Source organism: Mercenaria mercenaria, chromosome 3, assembly GCF_021730395.1.
Source record: "Mercenaria mercenaria strain notata chromosome 3, MADL_Memer_1, whole genome shotgun sequence".
NCBI classification, from domain to species: domain Eukaryota; kingdom Metazoa; phylum Mollusca; class Bivalvia; order Venerida; family Veneridae; genus Mercenaria; species Mercenaria mercenaria.
The window spans coordinates 74,131,029-74,158,744 of NC_069363.1; the positions used below are offsets into that span (position 1 = coordinate 74,131,029).

A 27,716-nucleotide genomic window follows, 5' to 3' on the forward strand; every position below is an offset into this window, starting at 1 on the left:
TTTATGCAAATGTATATTATAGAGGTTCCTATCTAAAAGCATTATGCAAATATTCTGAATATACATCTTAGAATACATCCATGCCTTTGCATGCCAGACTTATATTATGCATGATTATCCATCTTTTGCAATCATTTTAGCTACATAAATAGATACGATAAAACTAAACCTTTTTCAACTTAGATCATGTAATAGTAAGATTGAGCGTTAAGGTACAAACAACATCGTCGCAATTGCATTTATCATCACTGTCATTGTCTTAACATCACTGCCACTGTTTATATCATCGTAACCACCGTTTATATAATCGCTTTCATTGTCTGTATCATCGTTATCGTTGTCTGCATCATCGCCATTGTCTGTATTAATGCTGTTATTTTCTGTATCATCGCTGACATTGTCTGTTACTGTATCATCGCTTTCATTGTCTTCATCATCGATGTAATTATCTGTATCATCGCTTTCATTGTCTGTATCATCGCTGCATTGTCTGTATCATCGCCGCTTTCATTGCCTATGTCATCGCTGGCATTGCCTCTGTCATTGCTTTCATTGTCTGTTGTTATTGCCTGCATCATCGCTTTCATTTCCTATACCATCACTGGAATTGCTTCTTTCATCGCTTTCATTGTCTGTATCACCGCTGTCATTGTCTGTACCATTGCTTTCATTGCGTATATCATCGCTGGCATCTTCCTATATAAACGAGACACTTTAACATTGGAAATGTATATGAATGATATATACACAAGAAAATAAAGAAGTAAAAGAAATAAAAGTACAATTTAAAACAAATAGATAGACAACGGAGGCAAAACAAACAAATATAAATGAACGCAGTTTGGCAGTGTTGGAACCAGTGTTGAAATACACCACGCGTTAACTGTACGCAAGATCTACCTTTGAAAAGTCGTCATCATTAATAAATCAGCGAGACAATTAGGAGATAAATCATCTTATCAAATTTAGAGATCTTATACTGAAAGCATACCGGTATGATTTTAACGTCACTCATTAGATTAATCATGCAAAGTAGTACCAAGACGAGATATATAGAAACAAGAGGGTCATGATGACTCTGGATCGCTCACCTGAGTAATATGAGCTACATGTTTCAAATGTCAAACTGATGATTTTTATAATTTTTTGGAAGATTTTCCGATGTACAATCAAGTAACCCCTGGGGCGGGGCCAATTTTACCCCGGGGGTCATGATTTGAACAAAGTTTGTAGAAGTTTACTAGGCAATGTTACATATCAAATATCTAAGATCTAGGTCTTCTGGTTTTTTTTAGCAAATTTATGAAAATTTCCCTATGTACAATCAAGTAACCCCTGGGGCTGGGTCAATTTGACCCTGGGGGTCAAGATTTGAACAAATTTTGTGAAGGTCTACTAGGCAATGCTACATGTCAAATATATCTAAGCTCTAGGCCTTCTGGTTTATTTTTAGAAAATTTTGAAGATTTTTCTATGTACAATCAAGTAACCCCATGGGGCGCGGTCAGTTTGACTTCGGGGGTCATGATTTGAACAATTTTGTAGAAGTCTAGTAGGCAATGCTACATGTCAAATATCTAAGATCTATGCCTTCTGGTTTATTTTTAGATTTTTTAAAAAATATTTTCCTATGTAAAATCAAGTGACCCCGGGGGATATGATTTGAACCAATTTTGTAGAGGTCTACTAGGCAATGCTACAAGTGAAATATCTTCTGGTTTATTTTTAGAAATTTTTTGAAGATTTTCCTATGTAAAACAAGTGACCCCTGGGGCGGGGTCAAATTTTGACCCCGGGGGTCATGATTTGAACAAATTTTGTAGAGGTTCACTAGGCAATGCTACATGTGAAATATCTAAGCTCTAGGACTTCTGGTTTATTTTTAGAAAAAGAATTAAGATTTTCATATGTAAAATCAAGTGACCCCTGGGGCGTAGTCAATTTTGACCCCGGGGTCATGATTTGAACAACTTTAGTAGAGGTCTACTAGGCAATGCTACATGTCAAATATCTATTCTCTAGGGCTTTGAGAAGAAGATTTTTTAAGATTTTCCTATGTAAAATCAAGTGACCCCTTCGTCATGATTTGAACAAATTTGTTTGAGGTCCACTAGGCAATGCTACAAGTGAAATATCTTCTGGTTTATTTTTAGAAATTTTTTGAAGATTTTCCTATGTAAAACAAGTGACCCCTGGGGCGGGGTCAAATTTTGACCCCGGGGGTCATGATTTGAACAAATTTTGTAGAGGTTCACTAGGCAATGCTACATGTGAAATATCTAAGCTCTAGGACTTCTGGTTTATTTTTAGAAAAAGAATTAAGATTTTCATATGTAAAATCAAGTGACCCCTGGGGCGTAATCAATTTTGACCCCGGGGTCATGATTTGAACAACTTGAGTAGAGGTCTACTAGGCAATGCTACATGTCAAATATCTAATCTCTAGGGCTTTTGGTTTTTGAGAAGAAGATTTTTTAAGATTTTCCTATGTAAAATCAAGTGACCCCTTCGTCATGATTTGAACAAATTTGTTTGAGGTCCACTAGGCAATGTTTCACACCAAATATCTAAGCTCTAGGGCTTCTGGTTTTTGAGAAGAAGATTTTTAAATTTTTTCCTTTCGGTTGCCATGGCAACCAGAGTTCTGCATGGAATTCAATTTTTTGAACAATTATGAAAGGGGGGCACCCAATGATCATTTGTAAAATACACTTCCGGTGTCCAAGCTTTACGTTTAAAACAGCAGATACGATTGTTTGACATTTTTTTTTCCCTCAGTTTTCCAGAATATTAAGTAATTTCGTTTAGCTCGTTTTCATATGTGTTATTCAAAATTTGATTTGCGGGTTCAATAGTATTGTCGAGTGAAGATACCTTCATACAGTTTTGAGATTGCAATCATTGTGCACGCATTAAACGTATTTAACAAAAGGAATTGTTCGTGCGTTGGAAAATGGTTAATTGATCACATTTCATGTACGAGGCATTGACTCTCTTAGAATGTGGCAGAGAGAAAATTCTCTTAACAACTGTTGATCTACAAAAATACGCACCAGATAAGATTGATATTCTGATTAAATACATTTATCACCATCTTCTTTTTTGTTATTGTTCACTATCAAGGGGTATGATAATGGGATGAAAGCTCAAAAATACATTCTTGCTGTTGTGCTCAGTTTAGCATTAAAGACAACTGAATGTCAGACTGCAAGTTTCCTACCACAAAGTATCATGATAAGACTGCTGTTGTAATCACAACAGCCTATGTCAAGAACAGTGTAACATTTTGCACAGAGGATATTTGCCTGACCCAGTGTATGTTTGAATTACCTTTCACCAACTGAACACCATTTTCAATAATTTGTTCGCAGCTGCAAATTATAATGTAAACATAAAATATTTGCAATCGTTTTTACATGTAAATAACACAAATGTATATGTTCACTGTGTAAGAAAATGATAATCATTTTTACAGCGCAACGTCAAGATACAACAAGAATTGAAACAGCTTTTTGATATTCAAATATTTTCTTTTCATTTTTATATAAAACGGTATACATATTTATTTATTGTAGTATACTAAGCTATCTTCATAATTTGTATTCACTGGTGTACAACTGTTCTGGGATTTTCCCATTGTTTCAATTAGAAGATAATATTATTATGTGCTTTCACTGTGAAATTATTGTGATATAATCTATCGTTATATTTTCATCAATAAATGCATGTTAAGTCTTTATACGTTTAAAATGCAACTGTTATAATTATTCTTCAAAGACAGTCTAGCTTGTATCTGAAGTGTGTTCGTTAACCTTTTGTTTGTAATTATTAGATTATAACAGTGGATAAACTTGAACATGAAAGTACTTAATGAAACGCTTGAGATATCGTCAAAAAACAATTCTGTAATCTTGCTAGAACAGCTATTATCTAAACAGTAGGTATTTCAAATGTAAAAATGGATAAAATGAATATTTGAAAATCATTAAAACGTAGTTAAATGGAATTAAATGGATAACATGGATATAAATTTCATCTTCTACAGAGATTTATTACTATAATTATTTCATTTCCATTTTAGCATTTATATGCGTTGTAGATTATACTTGGTCTAACAGCAGGAAATCATGCGACGAGTTAACTATGATTACAGCAAAATAAAGAGCAACGGGTTCAGTCAGTTCCAGTGTAAACATATTGGCCAATGATCACGAATTAATAAATGGTTGTAATAAATGTCCTGAAATATTTCTTGCATTATTACCATAAAAAAGAAACATTCAAGAAATATTCACATAAAATATTCTCAAAAATTTGTTACTATTTCAAAATAATGATATATTTATATTTACCGTTATAAGCGTATTATCAAAGTGTTTGCATTTGAGTTTTGATTAAATATTTTTGAAATAATTACTAGAAAGGAAACATATCTGAATGAAGTTTGAAGTTAGCATTTTATCGCAAAGTGTGTGTGCAGTGTGCTTTTGATTTAAATGATTTGGCTATCATTTATGATAGACGTTCAGTGCATTAACACTAAGTAGATGCAATGAGTATAATTTTTCCTTTTGATAATATATTATCTCAAAGAAACATTTCACCCAAGGATATCTATATAGTAAGTGGAGTTCATTAACATAAGCATGAATCATGATAACTAAAATGACCGATATTTCAATACTTCTTTTGTTCCTTAAAAAAACGCTGGCAATGTACAAATTATACGTTTCTCTATCACTAACAGAACAGCTACACATACTACACAAAACCTATATCAAACACAAGTTAGAGTTACTACGTACGTTTTTTACTAAGAAAATGGCATACTTAATTGCTCAAGTAGCGTGCTCAGCAGTGTTGTGAGCTTGTAACAGTTAACTTCCTTTATTTTTTCAATATATCATTAAACTTACAATTTCCAGTGCCATCCTATGTGATTATTTATTTACAAAAGTTGTTGCAAGGAGGAACACATTCGAAACATTGTATATTCAGATTCATTCTGAAAAGCAATACAACAAACATGTTGACTTGTTTATTATTTTTCATTGAAATATGTTATGTAATACAGATTGATTGGCAAAGACATATCAAATATGTTTTGTAATTGTATAATCTTATTTTAGAGAATATAATTCCAATTATTTTTGTTGTTGCTACTGGCCCATACATTAATTATTGTCACCCTTAGCAAATTAGAACACGTTTTGCTGTGTTTGGATTCAAAAAGCATTATTTGACCATGAACCCAAATTCCACATCTATTGCCACATATTTGTTATCATTTCACGAAGAAACATTTTTGTTATTATAATCATCTGATCTTTTGAAAGTACTATGATATTATTGTCCTAATGCGCAGTGACATATCTCGTTTAAGTCCGTGACATAAAAAGCCGCCTCTCCGGAAAAAGTGGGAAAACATATTCAAAATAATTGAACATTTACAGAAATATCCGGCCGAATAGATTGATATTCTGATTAATTGTTTTTATTATCTTGATTTTGTTATTGTTCGCTGACCCGGGGATATTATCAAAACAGAAGATAATGGAATAAAACCTATTTGATATCAGTAATGCTCCAAATACCATTAGCGAAAATAGAATAGGGTCTATAAGATATTTATCATTGTGGTTATTGAGTTCCTACTGTCATAGTTAAGTGTGTTTGCTGATGGATAAAATAATTATTTATTCGTAGAGGTAGTACCCATGTAGAAAAAACGGAATAAATTTGAACGCACAAAACAACTGACAACAAAATGGAAACTCGTATTAAAGGGGAATGAAAGGTTTACGAATCCCTTTTCCAACAAGTGATAAAGCAGTAAAATACGAGCAACACTTCATTTTTACCAAAACACCTTTAAACATCCGATGTCGGCTGCTTCTTAAATCTTATTTAGTATTATATTTGTTTGATTAAAATCAGCATAAATTTTACAGATACTTCGGAACCCATTCCCCAGTAGACTTCCTCTAGTTCACAAGAGATAGTTCTTTTCAAAGTAGCACAACAAACAATAAAGAACTCAGAATGCATGTAACTGGATTTTTATCACAAATTAACATGTAGCTCATCGTACCAAAAGACTGCACGGCAACAACAAAGGCAGCCTTAAATAACTGAGATTATCCCAAGTGTCTGTTAGTTCAGTTTTTAATAGTCAGTTCTGAGATGAATATTCAGTCTTGGTGTCTACAATTTAACAATTTTTGTCGATGATAGCCATTTGGCGGCAACATTTTTTGAACTTAATGGATAGTGCGTCACCTTGTCTGGCCTAAAAAGTTTAATATCTAATACGGTAATAAAAAGAAAACAAAGAAAACAATTGTAACATGATATTCCAATTCATTTACTGTTTGTTTATGAACTTGATATTAACTCGACCTGTTTTGTTATGGTTATGGTTCCTTTTATTGTGCTTGTGAAACACCCATTGTAAATTGGCTTATAAATACGACAGATTCTATACTCTCTTTTTATGACAACCAATAGTGTTATTTACTATGTATAGTGTATTACATCAAACAATATGTTTAATTATAAGTGTTAATTATGCAAAACTTGGATCATTAAGACATACAGTAATTGACGTTTTGCTAGTTTTTTTTTTTAATATTCACGTATATTGAATCATGTAGATCCAGGATGTATGTACATGTACATTCCTTTACTGAGTTAACTGCAGGAAACAATAGGAAATATTTTTATCTCTTTTGACCTTGCTTTAGACTCGTTAAGTCAGTCCGTGAACCAATAAGTTTTGTCTATGAACCTTGCAAGAGAAATATTATTGGTTGATAATGGTACTCCCGAGTATGTTTACCTTTATAAATTTGTGCATTGAGATGTTTTTGCAAATTAATGCATAAAGTAAAAATTTAAAATAAAACAGAAGAGTTCCAGAAATGGCATGAGAAGCAGTTATTATGTTTTATTCCAACATTTTATCCTGTTCTTTGCAGATGTACGATAGGCGCTTATTACTGGAACTTATGGGATGAAAGTATTTATTTTGAACTTGAAAATGTATCAGGGTTTATGTACTAAGATTAGATTTTGAAAAGAAACCAATTTGTCATGCAAACCACGGATGAACTGGACATAACTGTTTTTAAAATCTGGGTCTATATGTAAGCCCAACTGATACAGGATTACCTTTATAAGCCACCAACTTATAATATACGAAGTCGTGAAAACATATGGCTACACTTTTGCAATCATGTTAAAGTACAGAACGGTTATATAGAAATAATCTTTTTGCTTACTCTCTTTTACCGGATGAACACCGGCTATTTTATTTTCAGAAAACTTTGTTCAAAAGGCAAAAATATTTAATTTGGTATTCATGTCGGAAAAATATTTTTAATCTGCTTTAGTGCCTGCTTTTTTCAGTTACTTTGATTACAGGCATGTATTGTTAGACATTGCACAATTTCATAAACTTAAGTTTCCAGTTGTGAAAGTATGCAATACCCTGTCCTTACTTGCTTCTTCTACAGAGCCTAATGTCATGTCATAATCATATAACCGATAGTGTTATTCGAGACGACTTTAATATTCCCTGATTTCGTAAATCACGTTATTATTCAATTCTGTTTTACCCCAGATATCGATCGCCTCCCGGAATTTATTTGTAAACAGAAATTGCCATTTTCAATATATAACTACAATTTTTCCATGTACTTCACAAAATGAGTTAAACAAAAGCCATTACACACCTTTCATCGTTTAGGAAAAAACTGCCGGACATTTCATACGTGCCTTTTATATTTAAGTCTTCATTATCAAACAAAAATGATTGAAATAATCAATTCTAAGTAGTTCTCTTATTGTTGAAAGTTTGGGTTAAATCAGGGAAAAAGATATGTGTAATTAATAAGAATCAAAATGAACTATGCTACTTAACATGTATTAAACACATGCATTAAAACTATATTTTGTGTTGTAAAAATCTTCATGGGATCACCTTGTATTTTATACGTATGTAAAATGTAAGTAAAACGCAATGGATACCAGAAAACTAGCTCCTGTAATCTTGTCAGATTACATTTATCTAAATTACAGGAAATTCTTATGATGAAATGGATTACAATTACATTTGGCGGAGATTTAAATTCAATAAAATGGTATCAAATGGCTTTCGTGCACGTTGTTTTCATTATTTCCAAATATTTGACAATATCGCAAGTATAACTTCTTTCCCAGCTGGAATTTTTATTGTCTGTAGATATTACTTATAAAATGTCATCTTGCAACGAATAATATAGACTATATAATTACAAAAATGAGACTTAGCGGTTTCTGGTATATAACAATTACACTTTTTATAACATTTTGTCAATTAAAACTTGTATTGATTTAAGAGTCTTGAATACCGTTTTGTATTATTACAATCATAAATATTCTAAAAATAGATGTGTCTGAAGAAGCAACAGTTATAACAATGTAATAGCAATAATATACACAAAAAAGCGTCAACACATTAGTGGATATTTCAAGATACTGATATAAAATCTATTGAAAGTAAGTGCCGAAAGGATAAGTATCAATTTGTGTATGGTTGTTAGAATTCCATTATAATATTTGAATTTGTTTTTTCATTTTTCACTTCGAGAGAATAATTATAAATCGGCATGTTATCGCAATGTTCTTGCATTTGGTTTAAATTTGCTATCATTACCAAGTGGCATATCATGCATTGGCACTAACAAAAAGATATTGAATTCTCTTCTTCTAGATATTATATCAAAATATACTTATATTATCAATGAATAGGCGAAAATAATTTGTTGTTTAGAATAGAAGCAAACACTATTCGGACTGCGAATAGAAGGCGTATGGGCGGCGGTTACCGCAAAAATTAGTAAATATACAATCCATTCATAAACAAGTCAGTCAGTGCATAGCATTTCAACGCCGTCTAGTCTAAAACTCCATCCCGTCCAGTAAATTTGCATTCAACGCATTGTATTTTGAAACCATTTTAATACAAAACTTCATCCCATCCATCTAAACATAGAACGATGCATTGAAAAACTTGTTGCGATGCACGGTAATATGAAACCATCCAACAAAACATGATACCATGCAGCTCAATGTGAAGCCGTTTAATAGAACATGAGTACGTGCAGTGTAAAATGAAATGATTTATTACAACTTGACGCCGTCTAATGCATATTAAAACCGCTTTGTGTAATTAAGAGCGGTGTATAAAAACTTGATGCCATGCAGTCCAATGTGAAGACGTTTAACGCAACATGAGTTCGTGCAGTATAAAATGAAACGACTCATTAAAGCTTGGCGCCGTCTAATGCATACTGAAACCGTGTTGTGTGATTTGGCGCGGCGTATCAAAATTTGATGCCATGCACCCAAATGTGAAGCCGTTTAATGAAACACGAGTACGTGCATTGTAAAAGGTTAATAAAACTATCAGTTCATAAGTTTGCCCTGTTATAAATATAGATTCTGGATCAGTTTTACATATGAATATCTTAAAATTCGTCCTAAAACCGACCTTGTTGTAAAATTCTAACATTCAATTTTAAACTGTTGCGATTTATCTGAATATTCAAAATACAATGCGTTGAATGCAAATATATTGGACGGGATGGAAATTTAGACTAGACGGCGTTGAAACGCACTGCACTGACTGACTTGTTTATGAATGAATTGTATATTTACTAATTTTGGCGGTTACTATAATATAAGGGCGCTTGTACTGCGAACTAATATCCTGGGACTTTCACCGACGGATTTGGAGTCTGCTAACAAGGCAGTTGCACCGCAGCAATATCGAATTCTTTCTTGCGTATATGACAAAGATTTTCGAGTTTGCTGAGATATACAAATATAGCAGTGTACTGAACTTTGTCACACTTACAGAGAACTCCAAGCCAAGCACGAATTTCTTTGTGAGACAGTCTGACACCAGATAAAATTGCAAATCTCGATTCAAAAACGCGAAATGCAGAAGATGATGCCAGATCAACAACAAAAAACGAACATTCGCAAGAAGACTGTCGTATTTTTCGGACCAGTGCATAATGTCCTTTTTGGTGCAAATTGCAGTCGTCTTTATTCAAAACTGCAGGGTGTTTGCTAGCTAGCTGTTAAGCATGGTGGACAGCAATAGACGAACAACCAAGCATCTAAGTGATGCGCCTTTACATCAGTCAATTATGACGCATTGGAACGATGTCTTTCAAAAGGTTGCTGCGACCTTGAATTATCATAATATCTGGAATCAAAGACGGTTGTCAACATTGAACTCAGATAGTATCCTTGACATGGAAATGAAGACAATTATAAGTCTACCACTTCCGGAAATATCCCCACGCGTTCTGAATCTTTGATCAAAATGAATTTGCTAATGTATATTGTCAAACAGTACATGCAGAGCCAAATATTATGTCAAGAATAAATTCCAAAGTGCAGCCTCCCAGTCGGCTCCTCTGTAAATTACTTCGCTGTACTTATAATTTCCAGTGGATGCTGAAGATTTAGTGACGCCTAATTGCGTCTTCGCAATAGTGGATTTAGCGCCTGCGTACATATCAGTTAAAATACAGCATTGAAAGCCACATTTCTAAACTTGCGTTTCGCGGGTGACTGTCATTTCCCTTATATGATATCTCATCATTTGCCTTTCAGTGTTTTGTACAGCACAGAAATCTTTAATGAAATACCAGTGTACAGGAAATTTTGGTAAAAAAGGTTTTAAGACAAAAGTATGTTACCTGAATGATTTTCTTATCATAACAAAAAACGTATGATGAATGTCAATTAGCATCAGCAACCCTACTCAAAATTTTACAATTACTTGGATTCGCCATTAACCACAAATATCGGCGGACAAGTGCAGAAAATAGTGTTCTTAGGTATTACTTTGGACTCAGTCTCTGTCACAACTAGAGTGCCGGGATAAAAGTTATACGAAATCATGACTATAGTCGAGAATTTTTTATATTCAAGGCTACAAATTCTGAGCCTCGTAGGAACATTAAATTAGATAGCACGTCTCGTTTGCATATGCGAATACTTTTTGAACAGTCAGCAAAGTTGAAAAGTACATGGCATATTGAGGAACATAACCCGCGAAATGAAGTTAGACATAATGTTACAGTAAAACTTCATGGACATTTTTAATGAATATATACCGATGATTGACTGCCGAACGAGAAAAGCTTCAGTATTGGTTTGTTTAAAATAGCAGTGGGATCTAAGATAGATTTTATACACACTTTGCTCGTAACATGTACAAGTCTGTTTATCACTTGAACAATCCACTCTCCGAATGGCCCCTTTTTCGCTAATAAAAAATTGTACATAAGGGCAGTAAAGCATTAAACTTAATATTTAAAATGCATTCAGTAAAGTCGTTAATAGTCATCAGTAGTGACCCTTGGATTCTTTAACTTAACTTGTGTAATTCTAAAAACTATGGAGGGGTCCTTCACTGAAATGACAATGCATGCCATTTCTATGTTTCAAACTACGTATAGACATCCTGTTATATTTTAAACTGCTTGGGGTTTAAACAAGAATTGGCGTTATTTGCGTATTTATAATAATATATTTTTTATTAATTACATTATTTATTTACTTTATTCATTTGTATATTTGCTGCACTAGTATTGTGTTTGCCCTGTTATGCTACTATGTTATGCACTTGCCCTTTTTGCGGGAAACGACTCAAGTCATAACTCAGATATAGACGTGACGTTTCTTAGTGACAGGACGCAAATTTTCATTTCTGTGATATAATGTACTGGAATTACTTAGTCAGAAAATATATTTCCATATTCTTGTGAAAAAGGAAAGTGTCCGAAAATTCGAATAAAGATAAAATTTAACACCAATTTGTATACTTCCCTTCGAAGATTTTCCGACTTAGTTGTAATTTATTTTAGCTCGATTGTGATGAAAGCTTCAAGCTTATTTGAACCACTCTCGAAACATATATATCAATTGACAAATATATCAGGCCGAGGTGATTGATATTATGTCTGACTGTTTTTGACCGGGAACAAAAGGTGAAAGCTGGACTAGAAATCAGATTCTTATCACACTTAAAATTAGGTTTTTTCTTAGAAAAATATATTAATGAATGTTCCATTTTCCCATTTATATTGAAAGTATTTTAGAACAGGAAAAATATGCTGCCCAAAATGTCTGTCAAATGTCAACCAAAATGCACTTCCGAACATTAGCTTCTGACTTAGGCGATAAAACGATTTATTATACCTCACATAAATATCCAATGCAAATTTCCCATTAGTTTAACTTGAATAATATATCATATTCCCAAGTAATTTTATATCTCATGCGCAAAATCGTTATTTTCAGTTTCTGCGCATGTGATATGATACATAATTTCATATCACCTGCGCAAAAGCGCTATTTTGTTTTTCTGCGCATGTGATATTATTTTTTCATATCTCCCGTTGAGTAATTTCACTGAGTAAAAGACTTTAACGTTAACTTTTCAGAAGATGTGCTTTTATAATTTAGGATTAAATTTCTTTTTCTACGTGCCAAAAATTTCGAAAACAACTTTTTATCAAATATTGAATCGAAACTATTTTCATGAGATTGGAAATGATCTAACTAAGAAAATAAGTGCTCATACATATATGTTTCGTTTAGAAATATTAAAGTTATAGCCGTTTTTCGAATGTTACTGCTAGCGATTTCAGCAGCGTCACAATGTTGAAATGATAATGCGCATACTTTAACATAGGATTCAGCGATATGCGTCTCGACTAAATCTATAAAAAAATGTCTTATTACACAGAAGAGTTGCCATCCGAGTGCTAACAAGTTAGCACTCCTTAATTCAGTCTCCATTATTTGGCAATTCATTTTTAACGTTAGATAAATGATTTAAATCATTATGTTGATTTTACAGTAAATGTTTTGACCTTTAGTGTCATTTCGGTATAATAAAATAAATATTGCATTCCTGAAGCTGGCGCCTCGGTCGATATTCATATATCTCGTGGTGAACATTTTTCATATCACCCTCTCAGGAGTTATACAAGGTGCGTTATTTTTCTACCGTTCTTTCACTTGATGCTAGATTTATTACGCTCATATTTTCCTCCAATCCAATTCGAATTTCTAAATGTACCATCTAAATGGTATATGTCAACCCTATTGACAATGCAATATAATTTTATTGTGTTAAGAGATACCACATATATTCTTGATCAATTTCATTTGATAACACCAAATGAATATTAACAATCAGAGTTTTATGTGATTGTGCCATCTTCATATTATAATCTGCAGGAATTTCAAATGACAAAATGTATCACTCTTATAGTTTAGAATCAGAGTATTATGTGATTGTGCCATCTGCAATTAATCTGCAGGAAGTTCAAATGAGAAAACATATCACACCAATATTTTAGAAGCTTTAATACCTGTAAACGACTTTTGTGTAGTTATATTTTACTGTTTACATATGTAGCTTGCATGTTCAAAAAATATCTAATCCCTAACCTTATCACTAAGACAACTACTTTTCTTTATTCTCTGTTTTCATTTTACTGAACTGTAATGATTTTAGTAGAAAATGTCTATGTCCCTATCAGTAAAATCTTTATGACCGATGTCATTTCGAAGAGATGTATTTTAGCATTTTGACATTATTTTCTATAGTTCTATTGGTATTTGTTTTGAGAATGCATTATTTGTTTCATTAATATGATTGTATAATGATCAACCGTTATTGATACTAGATAAATGTTATTCCAGCCTCCTAAAAGGATACAGCTTGAACATAAATTTCAAACAATATAGAATAATGGGCCTCTCTAGTCCATAACGAACGGGCACCAGAGAGCAACAAAACTATACTATAAAAAATATGTCAATAGGTTTTTGCATTTACTACAGTGTATGCATTAAACATCATTAAATTTTGTGAATGTTATATGTTTCCCAATGCTTTTTGTGTAATTACAATGTAACTGTTGAAGCAGATTTGAAGCATGTCAATTAATCTACTGATCAAACGTATCGACATTAATTTTACTTAGAAACTTTAAAGTGTATTGCTTATTTTTCATTAGTTGCCACGGTACAACAAAGCAAACATAGATCATCATTTTTTGACGGATTGGTAGCATGACGTTAATATGTTGCAATCACGAAAACATCATTTCCACAGACGCGGAGGAATATAATATGTTTCGGATATGTTTTAAAAGGTTGTAATCTCTAAAGTAAACATTAAGTGTTGCCATCTCGTGCATAGATGAGATTATTTTACTTAAATCACCATACCATATCGTTATATTCTACGTCAAATATCTTTTAGAAATAGTTCATTGAGTTCATTAAATTCATTGAGTTTTATCATACAGTGTGACATAAGAATACATTCAGTGTTTGCAGTAAACATACAAAATGATTCATTTTCGGTGTTGCTAGTTTTAAATATATATTATTATCCGAAATTAAGAAACACAAGAAAAAGTACAATATTCTTAATTTCTATTCAATATACCAGACATGAGAAAAAACATCAATACAAATTGAAATAAACTTATAATGGCCACTCAAACGTCTAGCTAGGGGACGAGCTAAACTAAACAATCTAGCCGTGCGACCAGCCAAATTGTAGAGAATAAATCAGCCAAGCAAAAGGAGACTAGGCGTGTTCTAGTTCCACGATTCATGCTGGTATTTCGCGTGAACCGGAAACCAGGCTCAGAGTTAAACATTTGTACATGTACTTAACAGCTAATGAAACTGCTAGCAGAGATATTGAAGTATGATACGTGCAGTCACCTTCTGATCGGCAGAGTTTTCCCCACCACGACCTTATATGACTGGCATGTTTAAATTATTTAACATCCTTACAAATTCATAAAATCCTTCTTGAAAATGCTTATTAATAGGGTTCTTAAGGACAAATTAGACAGTAATATATATAATTATAGTTCTTTATGCCCCTAGTGAAATTATTAGCACTAATACTTGGTAATTATCCTTACTGTTCAGTTTCTTGACACAGATAACTCCTAGTAGCATTTTTGTTACAAACAAATTTCCGTCGAGATGACACCAGACTTGGAAGTGATGTAACGACACAGACTGACATGCAATATTTATGTGAGCGGATGTTTCGTATACAGTAGAAGTTGTCTGGACAACAACGACTGACGTAGACATACATCTTTAGAAAATGATTTATATCATTTGACATCGATTAAGAGGGCAGGAATCAACACATGCAGCCATGGATTAAATTTTTACATTGTTTTTCATATTTTTCTAATACTTCTTTACATTTACACCTAAATGGAATTTCTTTTAGGTCACTACTCACGGGATTCTGAGGCATTAACAGGAAAATGTCACAACAGGGTTGAGTAAAGCTAGGGAAATGTAGACAAAGCGGTACATAGGTAGAGCGTTAGACTCTTGATCTGAAGGTCACACATTTAAATCTCATTTCATTTCTTTTTCACAACAATATTACATAATTAGAATATTTAATAACTAACGGAAGGATAAACTAATATTGAGGTGATATGGTATGATCATGGTGTATGTAATAAAGCAAACATCTGAAAAGTCTTAGAATATAATACTTTATCTCAGGCCCAGTAATTTACGGCTTTGACTAAACTTCCTATCCAATGATTGACGTCTGAAATAAACATAGAAATAGAAAATGACAAATATAAACCGGAATTATGTAATTACAGCAAATTTATCACTCAATTTACCCGTATATTAATGGTGGTCATCTTAAACAACTGTTGCCAAGTAGTTATGCGACGTCTGGGTGTAAACAGGAGTGTACGTCCTTTGGTGGTGACTTATCCCTGAAAGTCATAACAATCGTACAGATATAACATTTGGAACTGAATGTATTATGTTATAAGGCATTATTTATTGAACTACTTGAAATTCACTTTTCTTATATATTTGCATTTTATGAAGACAAAGATTTTACTTCATGTGTTTATTGAATGTTTGTTCGTTTGCTTGGCTTATATGATGTTTTCAAACATTATTTCAATCAAAATATAGAAATGAAATAACCTAAAACTAATGATTGTGTTCGTGGATTATGTACTGGCGTTTTCTTTACAAGCAACTGTCAATTTCTCCACATGACTCAGAGGTGGAGGAGGAAATGCTCCAGGCAAATTGTCTTCTGCCAAGTTGTCACGGAGAGCAAACGCAATGTCTTTCACTTTTTTTATTATGGTTTAAAATACACAGCATTTCTTACTGAAAATGTTCATATTGATACACAGACATCGTTGCATATGAAAACTCCTATAAGCATATTGACTTTTACTAAACATCATTCAGTTTTATTCTAATTAAAACCCCAAAATAAACTATTTTTTCCTTAAAGTGGCATTATGCGCATCTAATACTGCACATAGTGTGTTTTGAGTGAGTGTTTTATAAAAGAAATTTTCGGTTGCTGTGCAATTAGATGTGTTAAATCAACGATAATGCCGCATTCGTATTTAAAGTTGATGCTTTAAAATTAAGGAAATCGGACGGATAAAATAAAGGATATTTTTCAATCTCCTGCGCAATGATCTCCCTTACCTGAAAATAGAACTTTCTGAAGTAGAAGGGAAGCAACTCCTGCTTGCAGTTTGGCGTTTTTTAAAAAGACTGCCCCAGTCAAAATAGGAAAAGACATATTTGGAAACCTATTATTTCGTACTGGTAACAGGAAGAGTTTGGTATGCTGGGTTATAAGCTATAATTTTCTCCACACTTTTTACATACACATCTATTTAAGCTTGATTTTACTTGAAAAATGCATATAATTCCACTTTAATGATTGATTTAGTCTTCTACATTGTATTTCGTAAATTCCCCTCCCCCATTCGATATGTAAGTATATTCAGTCATGACTATACATTGTAGTTTAACAGTCTGTGTAAGCCCCTGTGTAAAATTCGGAAAAGTTATTGTCCGCCTCTTGGCATTTACTGTGACTCTTTTGCCCGTGAAAAAATACTCTAGCACTTTCATAAATAATAAAGTCTGTAGAAAGCAACCAAATACTATAATAACAGACGCGGATTGAGCAAGTTTGTTATCTCGATCTAGATCTTTCATAAAAATATCCCACGCCCATCAGGGTTTTTCTTAATCATCAAAGAAAATACATAGAAGCTGATGTACATTTGTCGATAGGGACAATATATTGGGATATTTGTCGCTTACAAGACGTACAAATCCGTCGTGATAAATTGATCTTTCCTCTTTCAAGCTTTTATTTCACACTCAGAGATAGGAGAGGATGACAAATGTTACAGAAAGAGCTATGTGGCAGAGAGAATGACTTGTAAAGGTTAAAAGACTTAAGGAGGTAGGGTACATTGTTACCAGGGTAAATTCATAGTTGAACCGCAGCATTTTTTTTTTTTGTATTTCGTGTAATTTAATGTTGTAACTGCTTTAATCTCAATTTCGTTTATCTCTGTCCCTTCAAGTATAATTTTTATCCAGGTTTGAAGTACAGAACCCTCCAAAGGTATTTCATATTGAAAGAAGAAGGAAAATACGGATATTTAACACTTTTGTATTTTGCTTTCATTGTTATCCGTAGAAGTCTGCATAATTGATAATTTTACTAGTATGCGCGTTAGCTTTCTAATATAAACTTAAAATGTATATGTCGCGGGGCTCGTGTTTTCATGGTCTCTCATTTGTAAACAATTATGTATGAAAACGGGTTTTTCGACGGCTTCAGTGCCATTCTGTTAATGACCAACATGGAACATTTGGGTAAAATCATTAGCAAAATACCAAGCACTTTACATTGTACCCTATTTTTCTTAAAGTTTAAAGTAAAGATGACATCATTTTAAGGCAACAATGTTTTGAAACGGTTCTGTGGCAATTTATTCATTATTTCTACATTATTAAACCATTAAGCATCAGATCGGAGACAGGTTCATGATTTTTTCAGAAAAATGGATATACAAACACATTTAGTTTGTCGTAAACGTCGTCGTAAATCGTCAGTTAGCTTCCAGTTGGGCATATGCACATACAAATATTAAGGTAACCTACCTCCTTAAAGACATTAACTACAGATGCCAGTCTACGCTAACATTCATACTGTCATACTGCTGCTCTCACACTGTTACATGTTTTTCATGTACATTTGTATTTGAAATGCTCATGCAATCGCTTTGACAGCATCAGCTATATATTTTCCACTATGCACCTTGTAGATTTTGGTGTAACTAAGGGTAGCTATTGGAACCTCTTTTTATGGTATTTTTTTCAATGACATGATTATCAGAATCGGTATACATTGTAAGCTTTTTCTAAAATCAGATGATAGCGCATTTCTGTTTTCCCATAGGGATGTCGATGTTTTTCCTACAACATTAGGAAAATTTTAATGTTTTTGAATACTTGTCTCTCTGATTTTTTGATGAACACTGAAAAACAGTATGCTTTCAGTTAGGGTCTAAGTGAAAGAATTACAAAGTATCTGATTTCACACTTGAGGTAACGGGTATGCCATCAATGTCACAATATCTTGTTAATTATCAGGGCCTCACTATTGACAGCCGTTTGTCTGTTGAAAGTATTGAAGATATGTTATGTCAAAATATGAATCCACCACTAAAGCTTTTTTATAGGCAAGCATGTTTTCAGGTTTGAAAAAAAAATATTCTTGTTCTGCTCTCATAAAATACTGAATTAAACAATAAAGTTGTTGGGTTCGACAGTTCCATGGGTCTGAGAGAAAGTTAATGTAGCGCTAGGTTAGAAGATATGTCTCTTTTTGATATAGAAAATATAAACAAACAATTAAACTTCCATCATGTGTTTGCAAATGTAACTGGAAATTGTCCATCTTTTATAATAGGGATATTATAAGAGAACCCTGATCTGCAATGTTGTATTTTTCGGCGACGCCGTCTAAATCGTTTTCGTTACCTATGCCACGTGACTTCAGTTTGCAAATCAAACTACTTGATAACGCATTATAGATAATTTATCAAAACGGAAGATTTATGTAACACTCTGCCTGATTGGACGAGAGTGTCAATTTCTTTCACTCTGTTGATTGTGCTACGCTGAGTGAAATGTAGACAAAACGTTTATCCTAAACGACGCTGATCACAGTTTTAAAGCTAACTTTGGCTCAGTATATTTAGCAAGAATATTGATATATCTCAAAATGATAAGTAAGTTTAATAAATATGATAAAAACCTGTTCAAATACCAACATATATCAAATTAAGGAAAGAGCTGAATACGGTCCGCGTATCACATGAATAAGGGTGTGATAAGAGTCTTTTATGTAGAGAAGTGCTTTTTAAAAGATTTTCCTTGTTACAATTGTCGTCTGTATATGAAAAGGTTTCTTGCTTTTGTGACTTATTCAGATTGCATATTAAAATTAGAACTTGTTTGCTTTGATATATTTGTTATAATTATTTAACTGATTTATTATAAATGAATATTTTTCTGTAGTATGGTATGCAAATATTGAACTCAGTTGAAATCTGTTTTATTATATATATGCTATATAATGACTGAATCTCATTACTCTGAAATGAAGGTACACTGCATAGAGTTTATCTATGTGATATGACTACGGACAAACTTTGCTTATGAAACAAAAATATTGAAATAATTACAATTGTATGTTTTGCTTGACCTTCACTTTTTTATAGGTGTGACTTCATTGTCCAAAGATTCATGAATAGCGAATATGCATTTGTTAAAGTGGGATCAGTTGGCCTATTTTAGAAATAAATAAAAATGATAAATAAAAAATAATCCTTTAATTGATTTTTTCTCATGTATTCTAATCAAACTTGATTTGTAGCATCTTTATTAGGCCCGCAGCCAACTTTGTTCAGCTGGGACATTTAACCCCTTTTATGGGCTGCTAGAGCTAAAACTAGAAATGCCTTTATACAGCGTCTCATGAACAGCTTGGTGGATCTTTGTCATATTTGGTCTGGAGCATCATTATAAGGTCCTCTTCCAAATTTATTTATATAGGAACTTGGGCCCTATTAGGGACCACTGTAGCTAAAAGTAGATATGCCTTTCTTCGCATTAACCACTAAAATGTAATGGATTTTTTTTTTTATCAAACTCGATGTATAACAATATGGTAAGGTCTCCTGCTATTTTGTTACAAATGGGGATAGGGACCAATTTAGCTAGAAATATAAACACATTTAATGACAACTTCTCATGAACCGCTTCATGAATCTTCATCAAACTACTGCTGTAATTATTCGTCTAAGGATAAACGAAACAAAATTGCAACCCTACGAGACCTTTGCGAAAAATTAAAAGAGAACCATTTAAATTGTTAAAGTGCGGTTTTGCAATTTGAAAAATGTTAGATGAAAGATGAATGATAGATGAAAAATTCATAAACTTCTTTCCTTATTACAATTCGCCGACCATCATTTTTAAAGATATTTCTTGTTTGGTATAAGGATCCTACCAGCTTAGAAGTTGAATTTACCCTCAATAAAATCTTGGACACATTTAATTTTGGGGGTCATCTTGAAACTAGGTCACCAAGTCAGATCAAAGGAAAAGCTTGTTAACACTGTAAGAGGTCACATTAAGACTATATCTTCATAAATTTGGGTCAGAATGTTAAATATTAATGATCCATAGATCAGATTCAAATCTTGGCCCAAGTGGGTCAAAACTAGGTCACCAGGTCAAATCAAGGGGAAAAAGCTTGTTAACACTCTAGGGTCACAATTTTGCCCAATCTTAATGAAACTTGGTCAATGTTACCGTCAATAAAATATTGGACAAGTTTGATATTGGGTCGCTGGGGTTTCCAAAACTAAGGAACATGTTTTTAACCAGGTAAAATCAAAGGAAAAGCTTGTTAACACTGTAGGGGCCACATTTTTGACCATATCTTAATAAAAACTTTGTAGAATTTAATCTTGATGGATCTATAGCCAATTTTTAAATCTAGGTCAGGTGGGATTAAAGACTAGGTCGCTAGTTCAAATCAAAGGAACAGCGTTTTAACACTCCAGAGCCACATTTATGACTGCATCTTCATAAAACTTAATCAAAAATGTTAATCTTGATGATCTTTCAGTCAAGTTTGAATCGGGGTCATGGGGGGGTAAAAAACTAGGTCACCAAGTCAAATCAAAGGAAAAGCTAGTTAACTCTTTAGGGGCTACATTTTATGATCATATCTTAATGTAACTTGGCCCAGAATGTTGATCTTGATGATCTTTATGTCAATATGCCAGGTGAGCGATACAGGGCCATCATGGCCCTCTTGTTTATTTTTTTCTTGTTGTAAGAGAAATTGTACATTTTAGAATACAGATTACAGCAAGTCACCATTTTTTCTTTATTTTGACAATACTTATTTCAAAGCCTGACAAAAGCATCCAGTACGGGTATTAAAAGTTGTTATTCACAGTTTAGCTATATTTCATTTTTATGGATAAAACAAATTATGTGATCTGTGATCATTATAAATGTGTATACAGATAAAACTTAAACATGTGAACAGTTTATTCAATAAATAAAGTGTAATGCAAGTCTTTGTGATGTGTATATAAAAGCAAAATTAGGATTTGTTTTACGAGTAATTTCAGAATTACAATTAACACAAATAGAAAAAAACCAAGCCTGCACAAGAAAGCTAATATGTCTCCCTAGACTGAGCTCTTAACCTGCCGTGGTGCAAATAGATTGTTAATGTGTGTCTGTTAAGTCTTGTTAACAGTGAGCTGCAATCTAGTAACTTTTAAGTTTGTATGATTTTTAGCTCACCTGAGCACAGTGTGAGCTATTGTGATCACCTTTATTATTTTACCATTAGTATGTGAACGAATATAATAACAAACAAACTGACGTGTTTTTATCCAGAAAGTTTTAGTATCATTTTATATTGATTATTAACTTACGGAATCAGAACTCCCTCCCAACGTTTGCTAACAATCATACACTGACGTTTTGTCCATTGAAAATAGGGTGAAGCGGCGGCCTCTGAGTCTGCGGAAATGAATAGTTGTTGTCACGTCATGGGATTCTCGGTTGGCCATGACGGCGGTGTGGTGACATATCCTAGTGTTTACGCTGTTTCACGTCAGTTTATGATGGAATCAATAGCATGTGGACACAGCACCCTAAAACACTTTATGTAAATGTTGTTCTGTTATAAATAAAAGGTAGAGGAAAATTTACTTTTTATAGTTTCAATTTCTTCGTTTCTTTGGCAGTCAAGGTAAAAACGATCAGATAAGGTTGCATCAGTGGGGACTTCCTGGGAGATATATATTGTTAGGCGTTATTTGAATTATTTTGCCCAGTAACATATATTCTCTAGTATCAATGGTCTATTTTGTACAGAATTTCACTCCTCTTTGCCTGCAGCAGCATTTCTTTAGTTCTTTTTCTTAAAACATATGTATATCTCTCTAATGATGCAATTTATTTTCCATTTTGGTCAGTTTTAAATACTTTTAGAAAAACTTCTACGTTCCGAAAAACTAGAGGAATTTTGTGTAATTTTTGTACCAATTCAAGGCAATGATTCTCGGTTAAATACTGACTTTTATTCTATCCTTGCAGTGTGTATTGACAAGGTTTTATTTAGAATCAAAATTTGTTCAAGTATGCCAAGGAAAATGTGTACAAATGATAATAATTTTTTCTTTTGATAAATTTATGGCACAGAACAGAAAATACGTAGACCATTGTGTAGTTAATACGTCTTTCTTTTGATTAAGTAATGCACGAACAGTATACGTAGCACAGGTTCCATGCCAATTAAGACAAATTTCTCTGATTGTCAATACTAGAAGGTTTAAACATTATATTTAATATCTTTTACATGGTGAAGAAGTGTAAACATAGTGACTAGGTATTTTGCATATATCAAGGACAAAACTAGTTGGACTTCGCTAGAACTGGCCGTAATCAAACTTGCAAGAGACCTTAATGTTTTAACTTCGAAACCTTTTAACAATTGTTTACTTCTGGAACATTTTTCTTGTTGGAAAGAGATGATCTAATTCCATTGACCCAGTCGACCCTGTGTGGCCCTCACAATTTAGTCTACATGACTTTTTAAGCCTTAGGTTTCATGTAAAGACTCGCTTGTGGGGCAAATTGAGATCATGAGACGTCCGACAAAACTTGTGAAGGTCTTCTCAAAAACAAAACCAAAACAAAAAAAAAAAAAAAAAAAAAAAACAAACAAACACAAAAAAAAAAAAAAAAAAAAAAAAAAAAAAAAAAAAAATAAAAAAAAAAAAAAAAAAAAAAAAAAAAAAAAAAAAAAAAAAAAAAAAAAAAAAAAAAAAAAAAAAAAAAAAAAAAAAAAAAAAAAAAAAATAAAAAAAAAAAAAAAAAAAAAAAAAAACAAAAACAAAAAAAAAAAAAAAAAAAAAAAAAAAAAAAAAAAAAAAAAAAAAAAAAAAAAACGCTACTGACATTAAATATTTCACTCCTTTTCGCGGAGAAGTTTTCCACAATAATTCAATGTAAATTAAACGCCGGCAACTGCTTGTGCATCAAGATTTAGTTCCCCGCTTAAACAGTGAAAAACTCTGAGAAAGGATCATTAAGACGGGGTGCTACAGATCAGGATTAATGCTGGAGGCGGTTCGAGCATTATTTTAGACATAGGAGGTGCCTTTGTCCAAGCGTCCAGACCTTTTGTAGTCAGGCCATGCAAGGGTGCTATGAAAGATTTTCATATTAGATGAAGTTGATGGAAATAGAATTGTTGAAGGAAAGATAGATGGACTCAACGTTCTATTAATACGTCCTGTATTTTATTGTTCAACATGAAATCAAAAAAAAACTAATTAAACTTAGTATAAGTTATGTATTGTATAACAAATTCAATAATAATTGTATACCATGAAGGAGCTCTGCATAGTCCACCCCCGCTACGTCAGTTGCAGACATACTCATTCGTTTAAGATAAGATGATCAACAGTATTGTTAGTGATTAACAATGCATGTTGCACATGGCGATTAAATGGCCTGGAAAAAATTCTGGTAGTGATTTCTCATGCCTTTTTAAGAGGACATGTTTCAATGATCCCGTACGAGATGAATTTCTAAAACCTCTTACTTAATTGATTTCATTTCCACTGACTGTTTAATTGAAGTTTCGCTTTTTTAGTTGCCTGTATACACACGGGTCATAGCCTGGAGAGTGATGGTTCCAGCCCCCCGACGGACAGATGATTCTCGTCCAGAAACTGTGGATATATTATGGCAGGAGAAGTGATTTTCAGTGTATCGGAGGTTTTTGATGAGTTTATCTTACGTGTTCACATTTGGCTAGAAACACAAAAGTGAGACAGAGCCACATTTGTACTCCAGCACAACTCTTGTTCAGTGCAAGTCTTAGCCATTTATGTAACCAATTTAGAAAGTACATCTGATGAGGGACTGCTGATTGGAAATGGTAGAATTTTCAATAAATTAACGATTGTAGAATTGTTTCGACAAGCTATGGTTAGAGTGGTGGTTAGAAGCATTGAAATAAAAACAGTTTCTTCTAGAAAATAATAAAGGGATGCATATATGGAAAGGTTTTTAAACACAAACTGTGGAGTAGAAAGCCCCGTTGTAACATTTCCCAGTGCTTCACTTATAATACAAATTTTCTCAATTTTCACTTTTTTAAAAAGAGGTAACTCATTTTAAAACAAGTTTTCATCCATCCACATTGCTTTAGATATTTAACAGGGTTTTTTTAGTTGTCGTTTTTATTTGAAACAACAAGGATTTAAATAAGTGACCTTTTAACCTACAGTGAGGTTTGACACCTTTGTTGCTACACAGTGTCTATTAGTATACGCCGGGAACCAGGTTATAGTGAAGTTATATCAATTCAAAAGCAGGCAACTTTAATTTGTAGATGGCGCAAATTCACAGTATGCAGTTGATTTCTGTCTAGTGTACGTAAATTAAACTCGATCTTCTTTCGTTATAGCACTGCAGTTTACTACAGAAGTGTCTTTTCGGAGGAATGACACAGAAAGGTAAATTACTTTCTTTGATCTGTGGCATTCTATTACATTGTCCTAATTTCCATAGCTCCATGATGGACATCATTTGACATAACAAGACATTGTAAATATTAGATTAGAATTGGCTTGAGAAAATATCAAGACGAATTTAAGAAAGAAAAAACAATTTTCCACAGGCACCACAGGTATCCACAGTGCTTCATGATGATCTATTCTTTTTCTCAGGTTTCCTTGTTTTCGTCAATTCACATTCCATTTAAGATAAATTGAACAGACGACTTGTTTCATTGCTTCTATTGCCTCATTTCGCCCTCGTTTGGTGCCACATATTCCACAATATTTTCCAGCTGTGGTGTATCTCTTTTCTAAGCAGTCATTGTAGTGCGTTGTCTTATAATAGCAACTTCCCTTTTCCTAACTAAAACAATAGTAATTAGAAGATTCATAATTAGAGTTACCTCGTGTGTATTTTGATGAAAGAAGAACACCTACAACGTATACCATTTCATTGACGACAAACTGTTTGGGTTTGATTGGAAGTGATTAAATCTAATTTCTGCCTGTTTTTTTTTTCTTTCTTCTTGTGAAATGTTGTTCAAAGAAACAGCTAGGTTACGGTTAAACATTTTTTTTTTTTGTTTCTTCAGATACTGGTTCCTTAGTTTCGGGATTTGCAATCTCTGTGGCATGAGAATGTATTTCTATAAATTGTAATATTCGATTTTCTATAAAAATTTTCACGTATATTTTTGTGGTTTTTTTAAAACAAATCAAAAACCGTTTGCCTGTAAAATATACTGACAAAATTGAATAATATTTATTTTTTTTTGCGTATTTAATACTTTTAAAGTTCAGATATGTTAATATTTCATTTTGGATAATCGATGTAACCTGTCCCTTAATTAAAGAAATGTTTTTCAGTAAAGTTTAACACATTTGCAAAATAGCAAATGGTGGGTTAGCTTTTGTTAAGTATACTTTTTAAAACGGTTAGAGTAGTATGAATTTTGGACCTACGCTCAAGCGCTCCTTCAATCTTCCTCATCAGATTTTTTTCCTATAGATTAGCAGAGATTTAGACTTACCAAAGGTGTCCCAGCTTTTCCGTTAGAGCGGATTCTGGTTAACCAGCACTGCATGCATGGACATTAGTAACAGCTTCATATTGTAATTTTCAAGTGATGCATTATCGCCTTGTTTGTGCATACAAGGAATATCTATTTGGTTTAAGAGTTTAAACTTGTTTAAAAGCAGATGCATGTTTACTACATAGCTTAAGATTACTTCAGCACTTCGGTTTATATACTGGATTTGGCGGGAGCGTGAAGGTATACTCCGTGGGGCAATCAATACCAATAATCGTGCCAGAAATCAGACACGCTCGCGTTTGTACATTTAAATAAGAAATCCGGGCAAAGCAATTTCTAATCAGTTATATACAGTAAAATCTACATTGGTGCTGTTTTTACGCATTAAAACCCATAACTGAAGGCAGACTACATGACAATTTTGAACTGGTCTGAACACGTTTACTCATAGCCACCATCTTGCTCCTTTGAAATCGAGGAACTGACCTTTCTAAGACAGCATTACATGTGCCGCTTCGTGTTTGAAAGTTGCTTTCAGCAGCCGGTGGCAAAATTGAATTTATTGAAATTGATTTGAATTATTACTTTCATAGATAAATCCTTAAGAAAACTTGTATATATAAATTATTCCTTTTATTTACAAGGTGCTCTACATGTATATTTTTAGCGGTTCGCGCGGTTACGTCATGCGAGAATCTCGTTGTATCTATTCAACAATGGCCGCCGAAATGATGCTGATCTAACAGTGACTTGTAAAAATCGGCGATTTTATTGTAAGATTTGCTTGCAGAATTTGATAAATGGTGTTAACTGATGTAGAAGTGATTACTTTATCAAGATACCCATACGTCTTCGTTCAGAATTTCAGCTGACTACGTTTGCGATAAAAAGTTGGACAACTTTTTATTTTGGTATGGTTTCATAGTAGGCCTGGTCCAAAACTCTAAAGCCGCAACTATGAGTATTGTTCGCGGCACCGTGAGTACTGCTCACTGAGTAGTGTTCACGATACCGTGAGTACTGCTCACTGAGTAGTGTTCACGAAACGTGAGTACTGCTCACTGAGTAGTGTTCACGACATCGTGAGTACTGCTCACTAAGTGTGTTCACGGCACCGTGAGTACTTCCCACTGAGTAGTGTTCAAGGCACCTTGTGTACTGCTCACTGAATAGTGTTCAGGGCACCGTGAGTACTGCTCACTGAGTAGTTGTCACGGTACCGTGAGTGCTGCTCACTGAGTAGTGTTCACGGCACCTTGAGTACTAATCACTGAGTAGTGTTCACGGCACCATGAATACCAATCACTGAATAGTGTGAGTACTACTCACTGAGTAGTGTTTCACTGAGTAGTTTTTACGGCACCGTGAGTACTGCCGATATTTGAGTTTCCTGATTATTTGACTTTGATACCTTTACTCTGCATAATAATTTCAGGCAATTTATGTCAAAAAGAAACTCATAAAATCTGACATATCGTAGTAAAATATTAAACAGAAAAAATAATAAAAATTTATATGAAAATGTAGACATGATGGTGTGTTTAAACATTAAAGTCATCATTACTTTTGTAGCGGCCATCTTTGACGCCAT

At 33.2% G+C, this 27,716-nt stretch overlaps 1 protein-coding gene across 1 annotated transcript; it reads right to left on the reverse strand.

Annotated features, from left to right (window-relative positions):
• Positions 1–207: 207 nt before the first annotated feature.
• LOC128555927 (prostatic spermine-binding protein-like) lies at positions 208–27,716 on the reverse strand. Its single transcript, XM_053539752.1, has 3 exons — positions 27,690–27,716; positions 570–696; positions 208–470 (listed from the first exon to the last, which is right to left on the reverse strand). Exons 1-3 carry the CDS (start codon positions 27,714–27,716, stop codon positions 208–210), a joined length of 417 nt encoding a protein of 138 aa, XP_053395727.1.